This window comes from Balaenoptera ricei, chromosome 8 (genome assembly GCF_028023285.1).
Source record: "Balaenoptera ricei isolate mBalRic1 chromosome 8, mBalRic1.hap2, whole genome shotgun sequence".
Lineage (NCBI taxonomy): Eukaryota > Metazoa > Chordata > Mammalia > Artiodactyla > Balaenopteridae > Balaenoptera > Balaenoptera ricei.
In genome coordinates, this window is record NC_082646.1 from 57,969,906 (window position 1) to 57,995,141 (window position 25,236).

At 38.9% G+C, this 25,236-nt stretch overlaps 1 protein-coding gene across 7 annotated transcripts in view; it reads left to right on the forward strand.

Annotated features, from left to right (window-relative positions):
- Positions 1-25,236, forward strand: part of GDPD4 (glycerophosphodiester phosphodiesterase domain containing 4) — a 138,886-nt gene that overhangs the window by 17,885 nt on the left and 95,765 nt on the right. For 6 of the 7 annotated variants that reach the window (XM_059930731.1, XM_059930733.1, XM_059930730.1 and 3 more), the window contains 5 exons: positions 409-468; positions 7,394-7,492; positions 7,567-7,660; positions 9,392-9,537; positions 9,936-10,018. In XM_059930731.1, the coding sequence (XP_059786714.1) occupies positions 409-468; positions 7,394-7,492; positions 7,567-7,660; positions 9,392-9,537; positions 9,936-10,018 (482 nt within the window). Of the gene's footprint in view, positions 1-408; positions 469-7,393; positions 7,493-7,566; positions 7,661-8,506; positions 8,585-9,391; positions 9,538-9,935; positions 10,019-25,236 lie in introns of all 7 variants that reach the window. The other variant, XM_059930737.1, reaches the window with a different exon arrangement.

Below are 25,236 nucleotides of genomic sequence, written 5' to 3' on the forward strand. Positions count from 1 at the left end.
GAAAGAGCTTTTAAGTGACCCTTGGAAGGGCTGGCCCCTGACCTCTGTTCTCAACAAGTGGCTCTAAGTAATACCTACCAAGAAATTGGTAGAAACTCAGGAAAGATATCAGTGTATTGACTGTTGCAAAATCCCAGAGAAGATAATAATAAATTCTTCCTGGGGTTGCTGGTGAAAGGTACAAGTAGGTGACATTTGAACTGTCCTTGAAGGGTCAGTGGCATGGGGAGGGAGAGCTTTTTAGGCAGAGGAACAGAATGGCAAATTCCCAGAGTATAAAAACTGCAGGTGTAGCAAGAAATGAATGTGATGCCAGACTGTGAAAGGAATTTTGAGTTCAGAACAGTGTTTTGGGTAGCATCTTGGTGATTTCAAAATAATCTCATTTTTCTTCTTTGTTTTTTTCAGGTACTTGGATCTTTGTTGCTTTGGGAGGGGATAGAATTGTACCTGCACTGGTGTCATAAGGTAGGACATCTGAATCTTCCTTCATAGGAGACCTTAGACCAGGACTGAATGTGCCTCTTTAGCATTGTGTTGAATACAGAGTTGCCCTTTCTTTCATTGTTCCCCTTATGAAAAAGATCTACTTACACTGTTTTAACTGTTTAACTGTTTTAACTGTTTTAATTTAATCATTAAATTTGTAACAGTAATTTACAAATTTAATTTGTAAATTTGATTTGTAAATTTGATTTGTAAATTTGTAAATTTGATTTGTAATTTGTAAATTTGATTTACTGAAGGAGCTGAATCCAAACTTTATTTTTTCTCACTACTCCTTGTTAAACTCACTCTGTGACTCTGTTCTTCCCATCCCCATAAAACCTTAGGCGGGCTCCATTATTTGCCCAGTCCTTTATAGTCAAAAAGACATTCTCATTCAATCATTAAAAATTTCAGTTCATTGTAATAAACCAAACTCCAACTTTATGAGACTTTTCCCTTCCCCTGTTTTCACATGACCCAGGCCTGCAAACATGCAGTGGTGGAGAGAGCATGATTGTCCTTTTACCTTTCTTCCACCAGAGTAGGGCCCAGGAGATGGGGAGATAGGATAAAAGAACAAAGTCCCCCAAGGAGGGGCAAGAGGGCCCATCAAGACCAGGTAAATGCACAATTGTTGGCTCTTTACCGCACAGGTTTTTCAATGCGTATTTTCAGAGACCTTTCTGCTGAGAACCTTGATTGCAGTTCTCTTGGTGGTGTCATTGCCTGTTTTCCTATATACCCCATGAAATTTCTATGTTGAGGTCCTTTTGACTCTCCCTTAGTTTGGAGCCCTTTAAAGTTATATTGGCAATTACAAAGGATCCGTATCTGGTCCAAGGAAGCAGGCATTACTGACCCAACATCTGAAGACATACAGCTCATTTCCAAGATAGCCTTCCTTGTTTTGTTCTGCCATGGGCTTGAGCATCTCCAGCCATAGCCTCTTGCTATTTATAGCAAGCATGGTTTTGTTACTATTCCTTGTATTTCCTCAAATACAGGAACATGTCAAACTCTCTGAATGGTCCCCTTAAATTTCCTCTTACTCAAAAGGGAAGTATGAACTGAAAATATAAATTTAAAAGTTAGAATAGATGGAAATTGAACTTGTAAGATCTTATAGAGAAAGAATGTAGATTGAGAAGTGAACAAATGGGCCTTATTGAGATCACCCTCTGTTTTGGAACTGGGACACCATGATCAGTTAGTTACTACCAAGTTATAACTCTATGGGTTATACCATTCTGATTATCATTTCAGGCTTGTGCCTTTTATAGAAACCATGCTTACCTTGCCTCTGGCAGTGGGTGCTGCTACTTGGCCTCTGCCACAGCAGAATCTCATCATTGCCTTTGAAATCAGGAAGCCAGTTTCAGTGGCAGCACCTCTCACTTTTATCCAGGCGTAAAGGATAGCCACTACAGTGCTTTTCAAGGATGCTGACGCTTTCCTCAGCAACGTATTTTTCAGTGTCCTCTGATTCCTCCCATAGAACGTGACCTGGAGTGGGTTAGCTCATCATAGGTGATAGCATTCCAGCAACCTTTCTCAGTAAATCACTGGATTCTTTCTTCCATATTACACCAAGAAATTGCTGGCATCCAAATTTTATAAAGCATAGGCCACTATTTTTTTTTATTGAAATATGGTTGGTTTCCAGTATTATATTAGTTTTAGGTATATAACATAGTGATTCAATATGTTTATAGATTATATTTCATTTAAAGTTATTATAAAATATTGGCTGTATTCTGTGTGCTATACATTCCATCCTTGTATCTTATTTATTTTATACCTAGTAGTTAGTGCCTAGTCCCCTTTCACTACCTAGTCCCTCCCCTACTCCTTTTGCCGTTGGTAACCACTAGTTTGTTTTCTGTGTCTGTGAGTCTGTTTCTGTTCTGTTATATTCATTCATTTGTTTTATTTTTTAGATTCTACACTTAAGTGAAAACATACGGTATTTGTCATTCTCAGTCTGACTAACTTTACTAAGCATAGTATCTTCCAGGTCCTCCATGTTGTTGCAAATGGCAAAGTTTCATTCTTTTTTATGGCTAACTAATATTCCATTGTGTGTATGTACATACACACACACAAGCCCCACATCTTCTTATCAGTTCATCTGTTGATGAACACTTAGGTTGTTTCCATATCTTGGCTATTGTAAATAAAGCTGCTATGAACATTGGGGTGCATATATCTTTTTGAATTAATGTTTTTATTTTCTTCAGCATATCCCCAGGAATGGAATTGCTGGATCATATGGTAGTTCTATTTTTAATTTTTTGAGGAACCTCCATACTGTTTTCCATAGTGGTTGTACTAATTTACATTCCCACCAACGTGTTCTAGGGTTCCCTTTTCTCCACATCCTTGCTAACATTTATTATTTGTTGTGTTTTTGACAATAGCCATTCTGACAGCTGTGAGGTGATATCTCACTGTGGTTTTGATTTGTATTTTTCTGATGATTAGTGATGTTGAGCATCTTTTCATGTGCCTGTTGTCCATCTGTATATTTTCTTTGGAAAAATGTCTGTTCAGGTCTTCTGCCCATTTTTAAATTGGGTTGCATTGTATGAACTCTTTATATATTTTGGATATCAACCGCTTATCAGGCATATGATTTCCAAATATCTTCTCTTATTCAACAGGTTGTCTTTTCATTTTGTTGATGGCTTCCTTTGCTGGACACAAGCTTTTAAATTTGATTAGGTCTCATTTAGTTTTGCTTTTGTTTTCCTTGCCTGAGGAGACATATCCAAAAAAATATTGCTAAGACATGTCAGAGAATGTTATTGCCTACATTTTCTTCTAGGAGTTTTATGATTTCTGGTCTTACATTTAGGTCTTTAATCCATTTTGAGTTTATTTTTATATATGGTGTGAGAAAATGTTCTAATTTCATTCTTTTACATGTACCTCTCCAGTTTTCCCAGCATCACTTATTTTTTTTTTAATTGACAGAAGGCAAGATGGTATTTTATTTAGCAATATTCTCAGACACTTAAGTAAAGAACATTTTCAAGGTATCATAATTTTTTTTTAATATCTTTATTGGAGTATAATTGCTTTACATTGTTGTGTTAGTTTCCACTGTATAACAAAGTGAATCAGCTATACGTATACTTATATCCCCATATCCCCTCCCTCTTGCGTCTCCCTCCCACCCTCCCTACCCCACCCCTCTAGGTGGTCACAAAGCACTGAGCTGATCTCCCTGTGCTATGTGGCTGCTTCCCACTAGCGATATATGTTACATTTGGTAGTGTGTATATGTCCATGCCACTCTCTCACTTTGTCCCATCTTACCCTTCCCACTCCCCGTGTCCTTAAGTCCATTCTCTACATCTGCATCTTTATTCCTGTCCTGCCCCTAGGTTCTTCAGAACCACTTTTTTTTAGATTCCATATATTTGTGTTAGCATACGGTATTTGTTTTTCTCTTTCTGACTTACTTCACTCTGTATGACAGACTCTGGGTCCATCCACCTCACTACAAATAACTCAGTTTCGTTTCTTTTTATGGCTGAGTAATATTCCATTGTATATATGTGCCACATCTTCTTTATCCATTCATCTGTCGATGGACACTTAGGTTGCTTCCATGTCCTGGCTATTGTATATAGTGCCTAGCACTACTTATTGAAGAAACTGTCTTTTCCCCAGTGTATATTTTTGCAAGCATAGGCCACTATTGAGCCACAGTTTCAGAAAATGAAACAAGCAATTAGAATCACTCTAAGATGTATAATACCTGGATTCTGGTATATTGAATTCATAATCTCTGGTAAGTGCACACATATCATTAAATGTAGCCCAATCCAAAATTCTTTTCTCCTTGTCTAACAACCTTAGGATTCATTCCCACACATATATTCTACAGAGTTTGGTAAGTAAATTTAACAAAACCATCTCTAGAGGCATTCTGGGATCTGATTCTGGTTATGAGTCTGTGGGCAAGGGGAAGTAATGCAGATGAGGTATGAGAAGAGTGGGCATCCCCTTGGAAGGTGACCACCTTAGTTGGGGCTTCAAACCATGAAGGATTAGGCTTATCGGACTTGGGAGGAGAGACTGTTTCAGTTGACAACAGAGATTCTGTAGGGCTTCGAGTTTCAGTTTTAGTGCACAAAGAATAAACCCAGAAGGAAAGGGTTAGCACCTGGCCTATAACCTATTTTCCTTCTACTTAAGGATATTCAGAGAGGAATGAATGACCTCAATTCGAAACTCTTTATAAACATACTAAAGGTATTTATTAGGCAAACGATAATGGAGAATCCTTATTTATGAAAATTTCTAGCAGGATATAACCTGGTATATCTGGGTTGCTTATTGTAAGTAAGCTTGGAATTTATAGATTTGTAGGGTGGGAGACATGGCTGGCTCGAGTTATATAATTAATGGGATATAAGATAAGGATGCTCCATAACCCAAAAGGCTCCTTCTGTGAAACAGAGTTTCTACACACTTTGCTCAAAACACACCTCACATTAAAGTTTTTTAATTGAAGTGTAGTTGATTTCCAATGTTGTGTCAGTTTCAGGGGTACAGCAAAGTGATTCACATATATATATATATATATATAAAACTGAATATATATATATTTTATTTTTCAGATTCTTTACCATTATAGGTTATTATAAGATATTAAGTATAGTCCCTGTGCTATATAGTAGATGCTTGTTGTTTATTTTATATATAGTAGTGTGTATCTGTTAATCCCAGCCTCCTAATTTATCCCTCCCCATCCCCTTTTCCCCTTTGGTAACCATAATCTTGTTTTCTATGTCTGTGAGTCTATTTCTGTTTTGTAAATGAGTTCATTCATGCCATTTTTTAAAGATTCCACATATAAGTGATATCATATGATATTTTTCTCTGACTTACTTTACATAGTATGACAATCTCTAGGTCCATCCATGTTGTTGCAAATGGCATTGTTTCATTCTTTTTTATGGCTGAGTAATATTCTATTGTATATATGTACCATATCTTCTTTATCCATTCATCTGTCAATGGACATTTAGGTTGCTTCCTTGGTCCTGGCTGTTGTAAATAGTGCTGCAGTGAACATTGTGGTACATGTATCTTTTCGAATTATGGTTTTCTCCAGGTATGTGCCCAGGAGTGGGATTGCTGGATCATATGGTAGCTCTATTTTTTAGTTTTTTAAGGAACCTTCATCCACAGTGGCTGCACCAATTTACATTCCCACCAACAGTGTAGAAGGGTTCCCCTTTCTCCATACCTCTCCAGCATTTATTATTTGTAGACTTTTTGATGATGGCCATTCTAACTGGTGTGAGGTGATACCTCATTGTAGTTTTGATTTGCATTTCTTTAATAATTGGTGATGTTGAGCATCTTTTCATGTACCTGTTGGCCATCTGTATGTCTTCTTTGGAGAAAGGTCTATTTAGGTCTTCTGCCCATTCTTGATTGTGTTGTTTGTTTTTTTGATATTGAGCTGTATGAGCTGTTTGTATATTTTGGAAATTAAGCCCTGTCTGTAACTTCATTGGCACATATTTTGTCCCCTCTTGTAGGTTGTCTTTTCATTTTGTTTATAGTTTCCTTTGTTGTGCAACAGTTTTCAAGTTCAGTTAGGTCCTGTTTGTTTATTTTTGCTTTTATTTCCATTACTCGAGGAGACAGATCCAAAAAATTGCTGCAAAAAACACACCTCACATTTTAAGTCCAAGGTCAGCATGTATCCTAATACAGGAGAGGAAAGACCTTTTTGTGAGTAGCTGCATTTGACAGAATCAGATTTATCCATGAGAATAATATTTTATTTGTACTTTATAATTGACTATATCCTTTAAATCGTTAGTGAAATTTGGTGTTGGGTAAGATCCCAGAATCACATAAGATTCATGTGAATCTAATTTGACAATTAAACCCTTGTGTTGTAATGCATTTGGTTTGCTAATAGGTTATTTAAGATTTTTGCATCTATATAAAATCTATGTGTAAGAGAAATTGGCCTATACTTTTGCTTTCTTGTAATGTACTTGTTGAGTTTGGGTATCAATGTTTTGTTGGCTTCATAAGACAAGTTAGAGAGCATTCCCTCTTTTTTATTCTCTAGAAGAGTTTGTTAAAGTGGAGATATTACTTCCTTAAATATTTGGAAGATTAACTATTGAAGGCAGTAAGGCCTGGAATTATTTCGTGAGAAGGTTTAATTATGGATTCAATTGCTTTCATAGATACAGAGATTATGAAAGGGCGGGAACCAAGAACTCTCTAGAGGGAAACAAATGTAGAAAATCTACACTTGAAGGGGAAGAAGTGAAAGTTGTGTCTTCTTGGTCTCAATGTTCTTTCTCTATAAAGTAAATAGTGTTCTGGCTAGCAGATTTTTTTCATCTGTTCAACAAATATTTATTGGATGTTTACTATGTATCAGACATATTCTGCAAGGCAGTGAAGATATAATTATAAACAAATATTGTCCTTGACCTCATGAAGCTTACAGTCTGTTGGGGAAAACATGCACTGGAAGGGTAATTACAAAATATTATTTACTTCTGACTGTATTGAGTCATATAAAAAAAGTAGTGAATATTTATAAAGGCCATTGTTGAAACTGAGTAAGACATGCCAAGCAATATTGAGGGCCCAGCTGAGGTGGAGATGATAAATTATTAGTAAAGCCATCAGACCACACAGCTGTGTAATTTTTTTCCAGCCATGATACACAGCAAAGACTTGGGAACAAAGAGGGTAAGTTATTGGATCCATCTAATATTGGGCATTTGCAGGATGGTTAAATTAAAAGGATGAGGAAACAAGGACCCTGACACCATAGGGACACACACGTTTCCTAAGGACGGTTCTCATCCAAGATTAGTGCTTGGAAGTTAGGAGATTCTTTTTGTTTCCCCAGATCCTGATTCTGCTGGTGATTCTGACATGCTCGTTCTTTTTCTGGATTTTATTCACTTATTGGAAAGACAGGTGGCTCACCGTTGGGCTGTCACTGCAGGTAAGCACCGTCCATCCTTAGCTGTAGCCCTGTCTATTCAGATGTGTTCAGCTTGACTTTTGGCTTTCCCCCAGGTCTTTGCTCCCTACATACACCTGAGCAGCATATCTGTGATGGTTATGCTTTCCTGGCCTGTGGCCTTCTACTTGATCTATTTGGAAGGAGAAGGTATGTCCTGTGGGTGAAACCTTGCCTGATTCTTTCAGCTCTGGCTTTAACTTCCATACTCTACTCAGTAAAACAAGCTTGGTAGATAGCCAGCACTATACCTCTTTGAAATTCATTTAGCTCGTTACTCAAGCAAGATCCTTGTGGTCAAACTCACAACCCTACATGGCCTGTCATAGCATTTCCCTGGCCAAATAGTCCTTCTTCTAAAGAGGGATTCTCCTTCTAGAAAAATAAGAATTTTCTCTCTGTTGTTACACATTGACTGTCTGGGAATGGATTGGAGTAACTGGCGGGAGGGTAGAGGCAATTTTAATTTTATTTGACCAGTGACGGTACAAGTCACAGTTCTTTTAGTTTGTATTCAAATATTACTATTTTAAACTCAAGAACCAGGTGCAGATATCCCTGGATACATCTTAGTACTTCAAAGCAGGCCCTGGTTAGTCCCTGTCACGCCGGGGGACTTCCACCAGCAGCAGAAATGTCTACCTCTGCCACTCGTTTCCTCTTCATTCTTTGCCCTAATATCATGGAAACAAACAAGAATCAGAGCTATACATGAAACTGTTTTGAGAGTGGAGTTATCTCTCAGCACCTTATTGAGAAACCAGTAGGACATTTTTCTATGTCTCTTTTTTACTACTGGTTAAACAAGGAGTGCTTGCTTCCTGACTTGTGCGAGGATGCAGGCAAGAGAAAGACTTGGTTGGCAGTATTGCCATTGTGTGTTTGTACACGTGTGTGTGTATAGGTGGAGGGTGAATTTTAGGAAATGTTCCTGGGGGCAGGATCTTAAAGCGGACAATAATGCACTGTTTTCTTTTCCATTTCCTAAATTTTAAGGTAGAATCAGAAGATACCAGATGACGTGTTATGAGAGAAAAAGAAAGAAAAGGTGTAATGTGCTCATAAAGTTGAGAGGTTAGAGCTGGAGATCTAGATTTGAAAGTGATATAGGTAGTAATTTAAAATGTACAAATGGGTAACATCTTCAGAGGTCTAAAATAGTAAGTGTTGGGCAATGGCAAGTGATAACAGGTTTTGTGGTCAGGCTGTGTGTGTGTGTGTGTGTGTGTGTGTGTGTGTGTGTGTGTGTGGGAGAGAGAGAGAGAGAGAGAGAGAGAGAGAGAGAAATACTCAATATTTATTGAGCACCTGTGATGTCAACTATTATATCAACTCTATGAGATAGATGTTAGTAGCAGGATAGCTCCATTTTTCAGAATGGAGAGGTTAAGCAACATGTCTGAGTCACACAATTAGAAAGTGGTAGAGTCTGGCTTTGAAGTCAGATTTCTGTCAACTAGTATCCCTTCTGCTATACCTCACTGCCTTCAATATAGCAGCATTTTAGGCTGATCTTTAAAGGGCTTCAGGGCTTTCTCAGAGGCAACTAAACTACTCCTTCTGAGAAGGTATTCCTTAACATTTCCTCTCTTTCCTTTGCTTCCCACTTCTTGTACAATTCATTCCCTTGTAAATTTGCATTTGTAATAATATTGACTTAATAATAATGCTTATATTTGGATACTCTTTTGCTTTCAAATCATTGAGAGAACATAAGGATGTGACAGAAATATAGAGTAAATCAGTGAGTCCACAGAGTCAGTGAACCCATGGACTGGGTATTTATTGACTGTTGCTTTGGGATAGTTAGTTGCTTGGGATGGTTCTCCATTCCTGTTTGCCTTTTTTTTTCTTACTTCCCCTTCCCTCCAACTTTTTCAGCTCTACAAGTGGCTATTGGAGTGCCCTTTTTTCTCATCCTCTTGTGTCTCTATTTGCTTCCATTGGGGATTTATTCTCCCTGTATTCAGGAGAAGGATAAATTGGGACCCAAGCCGAACTTCTTTGGACATAGAGGTGCACCCATGGTAGGTCTGAGCATGATGGATGTGGGTGAGTACAGGTATGCATGGATTTGTGGATGAGACAAAGGCACATCAGATCCTAGGAACTCCTGGAGAAGTAAAGGGGTTGGCTTGAGATGACAAGAATAAGGAATTAATTGTAGAGGTTGGGCTCGAACCCAGGTCACCTAATTCTCAGTCCATTTCTCTTTATTGTGCCCAGTGACATTGCGTCAGATGAGCAGAGTCCCCACATCAGATTGGGTAGAGCAAAATGTAGGCAGCTTCTTTGAAAAAAGAGCCAAGGGAGCCAAACTCTGTTTCCTAAAGTCCTTTTGTTACTGGGCCCCTTCCCTACCCTAAAAGGGATGTTGGCAGAAAACACTCTGAGATTAAGGGCCCGGTGTCCTTTTCTTCCACAGCTGGGGCCTGAGAATACCATGATGGCCTTTGAGAAAGCTGTTGAACATGGGGCCTTTGGGCTGGAAAGTGATGTACAAATGAGGTAGGAAAGGAGGGGCCAGGGTGGGAGGAGAAAAGACCAATGCCATGGAAGACTCCAACCTGGCCCAAGTTGTAGAGAGGGCAAGCCCTGGGGAGTTTCTCCCGTGTTCAGATGGCACATCTGCACATAACATACATACACGAACCACTTCTCCTTTACAAACCGTATATTTGCACCCCTACATTCTCAATCACAGGCTCATAAATCATACACATGCTGTGTAGTCTCTACACTTAATTCAAATTTGTCCCCCCTGCCAACATGCATACAACTTATCCCCACGCCCTACGTTAGCAATCTATTTAACTAACATTCCCTGGGAACCTACTATATTCCTACTATATCCTTCTTCTGAGTGCTGGGGAGAGGCAGATGGGTCAGACAGAGTCCTGCCTAAGAGAGCTATTCCCAGACAGTGAAGGAGGCATGGCATGTTTACAAATAACCTTACTCCATTTATAAGTTTAACATTTTAAATAGCATTTTTCAGGGCCTTTGAATAATATTTAATGCATTTAGTTAAATACTTTAGATATTTTAAACTGAAATTATGCATTTAATGTGTTTTCTTTTTTAGGTACTGCAGTTGTTTAAATCTTTTCAGAATACTTGAGTAATTCTTATAAATCTAACACATTAAATGTATAACTGTGTAAACCTTAAATGCTTTGATATATTTCAAGTCCTTTTATAAATGAGATTTGAACTTATAATCACACATCTAGATCAGTTACTCAATTCCATATTTTAAATTGGATTTACAAAGGTAACCTTGCCAAATTATCTTTATTATTTTATTTATTTATTTTAAATTTTAAGAGTTTATTTGAACAAAAATTGATTCAAATCAGGCAGAACCAAATCAGAAGTTATTAGGAACACTCCTCAGCTAAGAGCCAGGGGAGAGACTTACAGAGGGAAGGTACAGAAACCAAGAAAGGACATTATTTGATTGACTGTAGCTTAAACCCTAGGTAACTGTCTGTGATTGGATGCCCTTAGGTTTTGGTTTTTTGTAACCTTGAGGCTCAGATTTTGGTTTGCTTACGTAGGCTGCCCGACATTCGAGTCCCCGCAGTCCAATGGCCTCCTTGTCTAATTAATTTAACAAAAGTTATCTATAATAAAGTGACGGAGAGAAACCAGATCCTGCAAACTTGTGGAGCAAAACATGCTTAATTAGGAAGGAATTTCCCCAGGATGACTGGTCTATACTTTGAGAGGTAATATCAGATCACCTCATTTTAATTTTTTTTAATTTTTTAAATTAAAAAAAATTTTTTTAAACCTTTTTGAAAAATTTATTTTTTTTATTCATTTATTTTTGGCTGCGTTGGGTCTTCGTTGCCGCGTGAAGGCTTTCTTCAGTTGCTACAAGTGGGGGCCACTCCTCGTTGTGGTGCACGGGCCTCTCATTGCAGTGGCTTCTCTCATTGCAGAGCATGGGCTCTAGGCGTGCGGGCCTCAGCAGTTGTGGCACACAGACTCACACGGACTCAGTAGTTGTGGCATGCAGGCTCAGTAGTTGTGGCACACGGGCTTAGTTGCTCCGCAGCATGTGGGATCTTCCCAGACCAGGGCTTGAACCCGTGTCCCCTGCATTGGCAGGCGAATTCTTCACCACTGGGCCACCAGGGAAGTCCCAGATCACCTCATTTTTAAAGGAGGAAAAGCAGAGTCATGAATTCTCCTGCTGGCTGCTGTTAATACCCCGTCCATTGAATAGATACTTTGGGACATCACTGTTTTAGCTTCATGCCCAAGAGGCAGGAACCACATAGGAGTCTCACTCGTGAACCCTGATGAGGATCCAAGACTATCAGTGGTTCTTTTTGTGCATGGTGTCAGGGAGTGTTCTAATTTCATTCTTCTATATGTAGCTGTCCAGTTTTCCCAGCACCACTTATTGAAGAGACTGTCTTTTCTCCACTGTATATCCTTGCCTCCTTTGTCATAGATTAGTTGACCGTAGGTGCGTCGGTTTATCTCTGGGCTTTCTATCTTGTTCCATTGATCTGTATTTCTGTTTCTGTGCCAGTACCATATTGTCTTGATTACTGTAGCTTTGTAGTATAGGCTGAAGTCAGGGAGTTTGATTCCTCCAGCTCCGTTTTTTCCCTCAAGACTGCTTTGGCTATTCGGGGTCTTTTGTGTCTCCATACAAATTTTTAGATTTTTTTGTTCTAGTTCCGTAAAAAATGCCATTGGTAATTTGATAGGGATTACATTGAATCTGTAGATTGCTTTGGGTAGTATAGTCATTTTCACAATATTGATTCTTCCAATCCAAGAACATGGTATATCTCTCCATCTGTTTGTATTTCTTTAATTTCTTTCATCAGTGTCTTATAGTTTTCTACATACAGGTCTTTTGTCTCCCCTAGGTAGGTTTATTCCTAGGTATTTTATTCTTTTTGTTGAAATGGTAAATGGGAGTGTTTCCTTAATTTCTCGTTCAGATTGTTCATCATTAGTGTATAGGAATGCAAGAGATTTCTGTGCATTAATTTTGTATCCTGCAACTTTACCAAATTCATTGATTAGCTCTAGTAGTTTTCTGGTGACATCTTTAGGATTCTCTATGTATAGTATCATGTCATCTGCAAACAGTGACAGTTATGTCTTCTTTTCCAATTTGTATTCCTTTTATTTCTTTTTCTTCTCTGATTGCCGTGGCTAGGACTTCCAAAACGATGTTCAATAATAGTGGTGAGAGTGGACATCCTTGTCTTGTTCCTGATCTTAGAGGAAATGCTTTCAGTTTTTCACAATTGAGAATGATGTTTGCTGTGGGTTTGTCGTATATGGCCTTTATTATGTTGAGGTAGGTTCCCTCTATGCCCACTTTCTGGAGAGTTTTTATCGTAAACTGGTGTTGAATTTTGTCAAAAGCCTTTTCTGCATCTATTGAGATGATCATATGGTTTTTATTCTTCAATTTGTTAATATGGTGTGTCACATTGTTTGATTTGCATATATTGAAGAATCCTTGCATCCCTGGGGTAAATCCCACTTGATCATGGTGTGTGATCCTTGTAATGTGTTGTTGGATTCTGTTTGCTAGTATTTTGTTGAGGATTTTTGCATCTATATTCATCAGTGATATTGGTCTGTAATTTTCTTTTTTTGAAGTATCTTTGTCTGGTTTTGGTATCAGGGTGATGGTGGCCTCATAGAATGAGTTTGGGAGTGTTCCTTCCTCTGCAATTTTTTGGAAGAGTTTGAGAAGGATGGGTGTTAGCTCTTCTCTAAATGTTTGATAGAATTCAACTGTGAAGCCATCTGGTCCTGGACTTTTGTTTGTTGGAAGAGTTTTAATCACAGTTTCAATTTCATTACTTGTGATTGGTCTGTTCATATTTTCTATTTCTTCCTGGTTCAGTCTTGGAAAGTTATACCTTTCTAAGAATTTGTCCATTTCTTCCAGGTTGTCCATTTTATTGGCATAGAGTTGCTTGTAGCAGTCTCTTCGGATGCTTTGTATTTCTGTGGTGTCTGTTGTAACTTCTCCTTTTTCATTTCTAATTTTATTGATTTGAGTCCTCTCCCTCTTTTTCCTGATGAGTCTGGCTAATGGTTTATCGATTTGTTTATCTTCTCAAAGAATCAGCTTTTAGTTTTATTGATCTTTGCTATTGTTTTCTTTGTTTCTATTTCATTTATTTCTGCTCTGATCTTTATGATTTCTTTCCTTCTGCTAACTTTGGGTTTTGTTTGTTCTTCTTTCTCTAGTTCCTTTAGGTGTAAGGTTAGATTGTTTATTTGAGATTTTTCTTGTTTCTTGAGGTAGGCTTGTATAGCTGTAAACTTCCCTCTTAGAACTGCTTTCGTTGCATCCTATAGGTTTTGGATCATCGTGTTTTCATTGTCGTTTGTCTCTAGGTATTTTTTGATTTCCTCTTTGATTTCTTCAGTGATCTCTTGGTTATTTAGTAACATATTGTTTAGCCTCCATGTGTTTGTGTTTTTTACATTTTTTTCCCTGTAATTCATTTCTAATCTTGTAGCGTTGTGGTCAGAAAAGATGCTTGATAAGATTTCAATTTTCTTAAATTTACTGAGGCTTGATTTGTGACCCAAGACGTGATCTATCCTGGAGAATGTTCCATGGGCACTTGAGAAGAAGGTGTAATCTGCTGTTTTTGGATGGAATGTCCCATAAATATCAGTTAAATCTATCTGGTCTGTTGTGTCATTTAATGCTTGTGTTTCCTTATTAATTTTCTTTTTGGATGATCTGTCCATTGGTGTAAGTGAGGTTTTAAAGTCCCCCACTATTATTGTGTTACTGTCAATTTCCTCTTTTATAGCTGTTAGCAGTTGCCGTATGTATAGAGGTGCTCCTATGTTGGGTGCATATATATTTATAATTGTTATATCTTCTTCTTGGATTGATCCCTTCATCATTATGTAGTGTCCTTCCTTGTCTCTTGTAACATTTTTTATGTTAAAGTCTATTTTATCTGATATGAGTATAGCTACTCCAGCTTTCTTTTGATTTCCATTTGCATGGAATATCTTTTTCCATCCCCTAACTTTCAGTCTGTATGTGTCCCTAGGTCTGAAATGGGTCTCTTGTAGACAGCATATATATGGGTCTTGTTTTTGTATCCATTCAGCAAGCCTGTGTCTTTTGGTTGGAGCATTTAATCCATTCACGTTTAAGGTAATTATTGATATGTATGTTCCTATAACCATTTTCTTAATTGTTTTGGGTTTGTTTTTGTAGGTCCTTTTCTTCTCTTGTGTTTCCCACTAAGAGAAGTTCGTTTAGCATTTGTTGTAGGGCTGGTTTGGTGGCGCTGAATTCTCTTAGCTTTTGCTTGTCTGTAAAGCTTTTCATTTCTCCATCGAATCTGAATGAGATCCTTGCCGGGTAGAGTAATCCTGGTTGTAGGTTCTTCCCTTTTATCACTTTAAGTATATCATGCCACTCCCTTCTGGCTTGGAGAGTTTCTGCTGAGAAATCAGCTGTTAACCTTATGGGAGTTCCCTTGTATGTTATTTGTCGTTTTTCCCTTGCTTCTTTCAATAATTTTTCTTTGTCTTTAATTTTTGCCAGTTTGATTACTATGTGTCTCGGTGTGTTTCTCCTTGGGTTTATCCCGTATGGGACTCTCTGCACTTCCTGGACTTGGGTGGCTATTTCTTTCCCATGTTAGGGAAGTTTTTGACTCAAATCTCTTCATATATTTTCTCTGGTCCTGTCTCTCTCTCTTCTCCTTCTGGGACCCCTATAATGCGAATGTTGTTGCGTTTAATGTTGTCCCAGAGATCTCTTAGGCTGTCTTCATTTCTTTTCATCCTTTTTTCTTTATTCTGTTCCACAGCAGTGAATTCCACCATTCTGTCTTCCAGGTCACTTATCTGTTCTTCTGCCTCAGTTATTCTGCTATTGATTCCTTCTAGTGTATTTTTCATTTCAATTATTGTATTGTTCATCTCTGTTTGTTTGTTCTTTAATTCTTCTAGGTCTTTGTTAAACATTTCTTGCATCTTCTCGATCTTTGCCTCCATTCTTTTTCCGAGGTCCTGGATCATTTTCACTGTCATTATTCTGAATTCTTTTTCTGGAAGGTTGCCTATCTCCATTTAATTGTTTTTCTGGGGTTTTATCTTGTTCTTTCATCTGATACATAGCCCTCTGCATTTTCATCTTGTCTGTCTTTCTGTGAATGTGTTTTTTTGTTTCACAGGCTGCAGGATTGTAGTTCTTCTTGCTTCTGCTCTCTGCCCTCTGGTGGATGAGGCTATCTAAGAGGCTTGTGCAAGTTTCCTGATGGGAGGGACTGGTGGTGGGTAGAGCTGTTTGTTGCTCTGGTGGGCAGAGCTCAGTAAAACTTTACACTTGACTGGTGATGGGTAGAGCTGGGTTCCCTCCCTGTTGGTTGTTTGGCCTGAGGCGACCCAACACTGGAGCCGACCTGGGCTCTTTTGTGGGGCTAATGGGAGACTCTGGGACAGCTCACGCCAAGGAGTACTTCCCAGAACTTCTGCTGCCATTCTCACCTCACGGTGAGACAGAGCCACCCCCCACCTGTGCAGGAGATCCTCCAGCACTAGCAGGTAGGTCTGGTTCAGTCTCCTATGGGGTCACTGCTCCTTCCCCTGGGTCCCGATGCGCTCACTACTTTGTGTGTGCCCTCCTAGAGTGGAGTCTCTGTTTCCCCCAGTCCTGTCGAAGTCCTGCAATCAAATCCCACTAGCGTTCAAAGTCTGATTCCCTAGGAATTCCTCCTCCCGTTGCCAGACCCCCAGGTTGGGAAGCCTGACGTGGGGCTCAGAACCTTCACTCCCGTGGGTGGACTTCTGTGGTATAAGTGTTCTCCAGTTTGTGAGTCACCCACCCAGCAGTTATGGCATTTGATTTTATTGTGATTGCACACCTACCATCTCATTGTGGCTTCTCCTTTGTCTTTGGATGTGGGGTATCTTTTTTGGTGAGTTCCAGTGTCTTCCTGTCGATGATTGTTCAGCAGTTAGTTGTGATTCTGGTGTTCTCACAAGAGGGAGTGAGAGCACGTCTTTCTACTCTGCCATCTTGAACCAATCTCCTAAACATACATATATTTAATTCTTTGGCTGTCTACTTTGAAATGTACTTATTTACCAAGAAAACAATTATGTCATTGGGGTTGCTTTGCCAAGTAAATATTTTGAGGTGGCCTTTTTTTTTACAATTAAAAATTTTTTTGTAGTAAAATATAAAACATTAAATTTACCATCTTTACCATTTTAAAATGTATGGGTCAGTGGTATTATATATGTTGTTTTTTTTTTTTAAATTTATTTATTTATTTATTTTTGGCTGTGTTGGGTCTTCGTTTCTGTGCGAGGGCTTTCTCTAGTTGTGGCAAGTGGGGGCCACTCTTCATCACAGTGTGCGGGCCTTTCACTGTCGCGGCCTCTCCTGTTATGGAGCACAGGCTCCAGACGCACAGGCTCAGTAGTTGTGGCTCACGGGCCTAGTTGCTCTGCGGCATGTGGGATCCTCCAAGAACAGGGCTCGAACCCCTGTCCCCTGCATTGGCAGGCGGATTCTCAACCACTGCGCCACCAGGGAAGCCCTATATATGTTTTTAATGTAGTGAAACTTTGAGCCAACTATATCTGTGATTCTTTTCATCTCGTAAAAGTAAAGCTCTATACCCCTTAAACAATGACTCCCCATTCCCTCCTCCCCACCAGCCCCTGGAAATGCCATTCTACTTTTCTGTGTATTTGATTTTGGCTGTTCTAGGTACCTCATATAAGTGTATGATTCATAGAGTATTTGGGTTTTTTTGTGACTCGCATATGTCACTTAGCCTATAGTCTTCAAGGTTCATTCATATTACAGCATATTTCAAAATTTCCATCCTAAAAAGGATGAATAATATTCCACTGTATGCATATATCCACATTTTGTTTTCATCAGTTAATAGACACTTGTGTTGCTTTTACATTTTAGCTATAGTTAATAATGCTGTTCTGGACATGGGTGTATAAATATCTCTTTGAGACCCTGCTTTCAGTTCTTTTGGGTATATACCCAGAAGGGGGATTCCTGGGTTATACTATATTTCTCTTTTTAATTTTTTGAGGAACTGTCATACAGTTTTCCACAGTAGTTGTACCATCGTATGTTCCCACTAACAGTACAGAAAAGTTCTAATTGCTCCACATATTTGCCAACACTTGTTCTCTGTTTTTTTTGGTGGGAGCCATCCTAATGGCTGTGAGGTGGTATCTCATTATAATTTTGATTTGCATTTCCCTATTGATAAGTGATGTTGAACATCTTTTTTTGTGCTCACTATCCATTCATAATCTTCTTTGGAGAAATGTCTACTCAAGGTGTTTGCCCATTTTCGATGGGCAAATATTTTTTTTCTTTTGTTTTTTGTTTCTTAATTTTCTGAACTTCATTTTTTAGAAATTGAAGTATAGTTGATTTACAATATTGTGTTAGTTTCAGGTGTACAGCAAAGTGATTCAGATCTATCTATCTATATGTCTATCCTTTTTCAGATTCTTTTCCAGGGTGTTTTTTGTTTGTTTTTTTCTGTTGAGATTTAGGAGCTCCCTATATATTCTGGATATTAATCCCTTATCAGATATTTAACTTGCAAATATTTTCCCCATTCTGTAGGTTGCCTTTTACTCTATTGATCATGTCTTTTGATGTACAAAATTTTAAATATTCATGAAGGCCAATTTATTTATTTTTGTTGTTGTTGCCTGCATCTTTGTTTTCATATCCAAGAAATCATTGCCAAATCCAATGTCATGAGGATTTTCCCTTATGTTTTCTACTAAGAGATTTATTGTTTTAGTTTTTAAATTTAGGTTTTTGATCCTTTTTGAGTTTTTGTATATCATGTTAGGCAAAGGTACAGTTTTATTCTTTACATGTGAATATTCAGTGTTCCCAGCACAATTTGTTGAAAAGATTGTTTTTTCTCTGTTGAGTGGTCCTGCCACCCTTGTCAAAAATCACTTGACCATATATACAAGGGTTTATTTCTGGGCTCTCTATTCTATTCCTTGGTCTTTTTGTCTGTCTTTATGCCAGTACCATAGTGTTTTGATTACTGTAGCTTTGTATTAAGCTTTTAATCAGGAAGTGTTAGTCTTCTAGTTTTTTTCTACTTTTTCAGGATTGTTTTGGCTATTCGGGATCCCTTGTGATTCCATATGAATTTTAGGATGAGTTTTTCTTTCTTCAAAAAATGTCATTGGAGGCCAAGATAATGGAGTAGGATGACCATGAGCTAATCTCCTCCTATGGGCACACCAAAATTGCAGCTACTTACAGAGCAACTATCCTGAGAGTTACCTGAAGACTAGCAGTAAAGATCTACAACTAAAGATATAGGAAAGGAACCACAATGAGACAGGTAGGAGGGGTAAAGATTTGGTATAGTTAAGACCCATACCCCCAGGTAGGTGATCCACAAACGGGAGGATAATTATTATTGCAGAGGTTCTTCCCAAGGAGTGAGGAGTCCAAACCCTACATTGGGCTTCCCAGCTCAGAGCTCTTGCACTGGGGAGATGAGCCCCCCAGAACATTTTACTTTGAAAGTCAGTAGGGCTTACTCTGGGGAGAGCTGGAGAGCTGTGGGGAATAGAGACTCCACACTTAAAGGGCAAACACAAAATCTCACACACTCTTGAGACTCAGGGCAAAAGCAGTAATTTGAAAGGAGCCTGGGTCAGACCCACTTGATGACTTGGAGAACCTTCTGGAGAGGCAGGAGACACTTGAAACTCATTATGGAGACATAGACACTGGCAGCAGGCATTTTGGGGAGCCCAACCCCTAAAGGATAAGGACATTGGTCCTGGTAAGCACCATTTTGAAATCCTCCTTCTAGCTTATTAATTCTGGGACCTGGCCATGCCCACCAGTTGGTTAACATCAATTCTGGGATTCCCCAGACCAGGAAGCTAGCTGGTTGGGGACACAGCCCCACCCACCAGTAGGCCAGGTGCCATAGGGCATCCTGAGGCCCCAGTCACCTTGGGTCATGGCCCTTCCCACCAATGGGCCAACACCAGCATTTCAGCCAGCTCTGTCAAGACAAGACCCACTCACTAGCAGAACAGAACCACCCCTGGGTTGACCTGGGTCCTGGCCCCACCCAACAGCAGGACAGTACCAGCTATGGCACACCTTGGATGCCTCAACCTCCTGTATCAGGATTCAGTATCACCTGCTAGTGGGCCATCATCAGCTCCAGATTGCCACAGACCCTACAGCTAGCCATGTCAAATATTGGCCCTGCCCCCCCAGCAGGCTGACACCAGCCCTGGGACACCCCCAGGCCACAACCTCATCCATCAGCAGGGTGACATTAGTTCTGGGAGCCCTGGCCCTACAACCAGCCACTCCAGGACCCGGCCAATAGTGGGCCAGAGCTAAATGGGGTATTTAGCTAGTTGTCTTGTGACTGGGCCCCACCCACCTGTGGGCCAGCACCAGGGCTGGGCCTCCCTTAGCTAAGCAGGCAGTTTTGCCATGGCATGGTCCCACCCACCAGTGGCCAGCAGTCTGCACAAGGCAAGGCCTGGCACCTAAGCAGACTGGAGGCCAGCCATGCCTACCAGTGTGCCCACAGTAGTCAGCCCACCACAACAGAAGGATGCACACAGCCCATATAGAGGGCACTGTTAAAGCACATAGCTATGGTGACCAGACTAGAATGTGCTGCTGGGCCCTATAGGACATTTCCTACATAAGGCCACTTATACAAAATCGGAAATGTACCACCTTATGAAATTCATAGAAATAAAAACAGTGAAATAGGCAAAATGAGGCAATAGAGAAATAAGTTCCAGATGAAGGAATAAGATAAAACCCTAGAAGAACTAAATGAAGTGGAGGTAAGTAATCTACCTGATAAGAGTTTAAAGTGATGACCAATAAGATGCTCGAAGAATTCAGGAGGAGACGGGGTGAACAAAGGGAGACATTAGGAGTTTTTAACAAAGAGTTAGAAAATATAAAGAAGAAGCAAACAGAGCTGAAGAATACAGTAGCTGATATAAAAAATAAAATAGAAGGAGCTAACAGTAGACTAGACAATACAGAGGAACAGATCAGCTAACTGAAAGACAGAGTAGTGGAAATTACTGAAGCTGAACAAAAAAAATGAGGACAGTTTAAGAGACAACTCTTAGACAACTCTGAGACAACATCAGGCATGCTAATGTTCACATTTAGGGGTCCCAGAGAGAGAAAAAGGGGGCAGAGAACATATTTGAAGACATAATAGCTGAAAACTTCCCTAATCTTGGAAAGGAAACAGACATCCAAGTCCAAGAAGGACAGAGTACCAAACAGATAAACCCACAGATGTTCACACTATGACAAATTGTAATTGAAATGGCAAAAATTAAAGATAAAGAGGAACCTTAAAAGCAGCAAGGGAAAAGCAACAAGTTATGTACAAAGGAATTTCTGTAAGACTCTGAGCTGAGTTTTCAGCAGAAACTATGCAGGCCATTAGGGAGTGGTACAATATATTTAAAATGATGAATGAGAAAAATCTATAACCAGGAATACTCTACCTAGCAAGGCTTCCATTCAGATTTGAAGGAGAGATCAAAAGTTTTACAGACAAGCAAAGGTAAAAGAAGTCAGCACCGTGAAACCAGCTTTACAAGAAATGTTAAAGGGACTTCTCTAAGTGGAAAAAGCCACAACTAGAAATATGAAAATTTTGAAAGGAAAAACCTCATTGGTAAAGGCAAATATACAGTAAAGACAGAAGATATTCACTTATAAAGCTAGTAGGAAGGTTACAAGGCAAAAGTAATAAAATCATCTATATCCACTATAACTAGTTAAGGGATACACAATACAAAAAGATGTAAAATATATTAAGAGCAGGCATCTTGTGGCTGTGTCATGCATGTGAGCCCCCATGTGAGCCCCATAGGGCTGGGGAGGCACCAGTTGCTGCATGGAGAGGAGGCCGAGGCTGCAGCTTGGGGGAGGCCCTAGCTCCTCTCTACCTGTGTCTGGCAGAGCCAGTGTGAGATGAAGAGACAGTCCTTCCCAGCCACTGGGATAACCAAGAGTTTTGCCAGACCTTTGAGCACATACGAAGATAGTGGGGAGCCAGATGAAAAGCACAGACTGTGGTGCTGAAACAGATTAATAAGGAACTTAGTGACTTGGCCCATGACCCTCCAGCACAGTGTTTTGCAGGTCCAGTTGAGGATGATATGTTTCACTGGCGAACCACAATTATGGGACCTAATGACAGCTCATATCAAGGTGGTGTACAATTCATTTTCCTACAAACTACCCCTTCAAACCACCTAAGATTGGATTTACAGCAAGAATTTATTATCCAAATACTAACAATAATGGCAGCATTTGTCTTGATATTCTAAGATCACAGTGGTCTCATGCTTTAACTATTTCTAGAGTGTATATATATACATATATGCAGCAGCATCACATTCCATCAAAAAGCAGCAGCATACACATTCTTTTCAAGTGCACATGGAACATTCTGCAGAACAGATCACATGCTAGGCCACAAAACAAGTCTCAGTAAATTTGAGAAGACTGAATCATATTAAGCATCACAATGCTGTAAGACTAGAAATCAATTAGAAGAAAAAAAAAATGGAAAAAACACAAACATGTGGAGGCTAAAGAATATGCTACTAAACAACGAATGGGTCACTGAAGAAATCAAAGAGGAAATAAAAAAAATACCTGGAGGCAAAATGAAAACACAATGATCCAAAAACTATGGGATGCAGCAAAAGCAATTTTAAGATGGAAGTTTATAGCAATACAAGCCAAGCTCAGGAAACAAGAAAAAAGTAAACAACATAACCTTACACCTAAAAGAATTAGAAAAAGAAGATCAAACAAAACCCAAAGTTAGTAGAAGGAAAGAAATCATACAGATGAGAGCAGAAATAAATAGAGACTAAAAAACAACAGAAAAGATCAGTGAAACTATGACCTGCTTCTTTGAAAAGAGAAACAAAATTGATAAGTCTTTAGCCAAACTCTTCCAAAAAAAAAAAAAAAAGGCCCAAATAAATACAGTCAGAAATGAATAAGGAGGGCTTCCCTGGTGGCGCAGTGGTTGAGAATCCGCCTGCCAATGCAGGGGACACGGGTTCAAGCCCTGGTCTGGGAAGATCCCACATGCCACGGAGCAGCTGGGCCCGTGAGCCACAATTACTGAGCCTGCGCGTCTGGAGCCTGTGCTCCGCAATAAGAGAAGCCACGATAGAGGCTCGCGCACCGCGATGAAGAGTGGCCCCCGCTTGCCACAACTAGAGAAAGCCCTCACACAGAAACGAAGACCCAACACAGCCATAAATAAATAAATAAATAAATAAAGGAAGAAACAAAACAAAAAAAAAAAGAAATGAATAAGGAGAAGTTACAACAAATAGCACAGAAATATGAAGGATCATAAGAGATTACTATGGACAATTACACACTAATATAATGAACAACCTAGAAGAAATAGATACATTTCCTAGAAATATACAAGCTCCCAAGACTGAACCAGAAAGAAATAGAAAATAGGAACAGACCAATTACCAGTACTGAAATTGAATCATTAATTGAAAAACTCCCAACCAACAAAAGCTCAGGACCAGATGGCTTCACAGGTTAATTCAACCAAACATTTAGAGAAGAGTTAACACCTGTCCTTTTAAAACTATTCCAAAAATTGCTGAGGAAGGAAAAATTCTGACTCAGAACAGTTCTGGCCAGTGTCACCCTGATACCAAAATCAGACAAAGATGTCATCCACAAATAGAAAACTATAGGCCAATATCACTAATGAACATAGATGCAAAAATCCTCAACAAAATATTAGCAAACTGAATTCAACAATACATGAAAAGGATCATACACCACGATCAAGTGGGATTTATTCCAGGGATGCAAAGATGATTCAGTATCCACAAATTATTCAGTGTGATACACCACTTTAACAGCTGAAGAATAAAAATCCTGATCATCTCAGTAGATGCAGAAAAAGCTTTTGAAAAAATTGAACATAGTTTTATGATAAGACCTCTTGAAAATGTGGGTATAGAGGGAACATAACTCAACATAAGAAAGGCCATATATGCCAAGCCCAGAATTAACTTCATACTCAATGGTGAAAAGCTGAAAGCATTTTCCTAAGATCAGCAACAAGACAAGGGTGCCCTCTCTCACCACCTTTATTCAACATAATATTGGAAGTCCTAGCCATGGCAATCAGACAAGAAAAGAAGTAAAAGAAATACAAACTGGAAAGGAAGAAGTAAAACTGTCACTATTTGCAGGTGACAAGATACTATACATAGAAAATCCTAAGGAAACCACCAAAAACCTGTCAATGACTCATCAATGAATTTGGTAAAGTCACAGGATATGAAATTAATATACAGAAGTATGTTGCATTTCTGTACACTAAAAGAACTATCAGAAAGAGAAATTAAGAAAAAAATCCCATTTACAATCATATCAAAAAAATAGAATACATGGGAATAAATCTAACTAAGGAGCTAAAAGACCTATACTTGGAAAACTGTAAGACATAATAAGGGAAACTGAAGATGACACAGAAATATGGAAAGATATACCATGCTCATGGATTGGAAGAATTAATATTGTTAAAATGACCATACCAACCCAATGCAATCCACAGATTCAGTGCAATCCCTGTCAAAATACCAATGGCATTTTTCACAGAACTAGAACAAATAATTCTAAAATTTGTATGGGAACAAAGAAGACCCCTAAGTACCCAAAACAGTCTTAAGATAGAAGAATGAAACAGTAGGCATCACATGCTCTGATTTCAAACTATATTACAAAGCTACAGTAATCAAAACAGGATGGTGCAGGCACAAAAACAGACACATAGATCAGTGAAACAGAAAAGAGAGCCAAGAAATGAGCCCATAGTTATATGGCCAGTTAATCTATGATCAAGGAGGCAAAAATATATGATGGGGAAAGGACAGCCTCTTCAAAAAATGGTGTTGGGAAAACTGTACTACTTTCTCATACTGTATACGAAAATAAACTCAAAATGGATTAAAGACTTAAGTGTAAGTTCTTAAAACATAAAGCTTCTAGAAGAAAACATAGAAAGTATGCTCTTTGACATAAGTTTTACCAATATTTTATGGGGTCTTAGGCAAGGGAAACAAAAGCAAAAATAAATAAAAGACTACATCAAAGCGAAAAGCTTTTGCACAGTGAAGGAAACTGTCAACAAATTGAAGAGGCTGTGTACGGAATGGGAGAAGATATTTGCAAATGATACATCTGACAAGAGGTTAATATCTAAAGTATGTAGAGAACTCATTCAAATCAATATCAAAGAAACAACAACCCAATTAAAAAATGGGCAGAGGAACTGAATAGACATTTTTTAAAGAAGACATTTAGATGGCCAACAGACATGTGAACAGATGCTCTATATCACTAATCACCAGGGAAATACAAATCAAAACCACAATGAGATACTCCCTCACACATTGTCAGAATGGCTGTTAACCAAAAGACAAATTATAAATGTTGGCAAGGATGTGGAGAAAAAGGAACCCTGGTACAGTGTTGGTGGGAATGTAAATTGGTGCAGGCACTATGGAAAACAGTATGGAGGTTCCTCAAAAAATTTAAAAAAGCAGTACCATATGATCTATCAATTCCACTTCTGGGTGTATATCTGAAGAAAATGAAAACA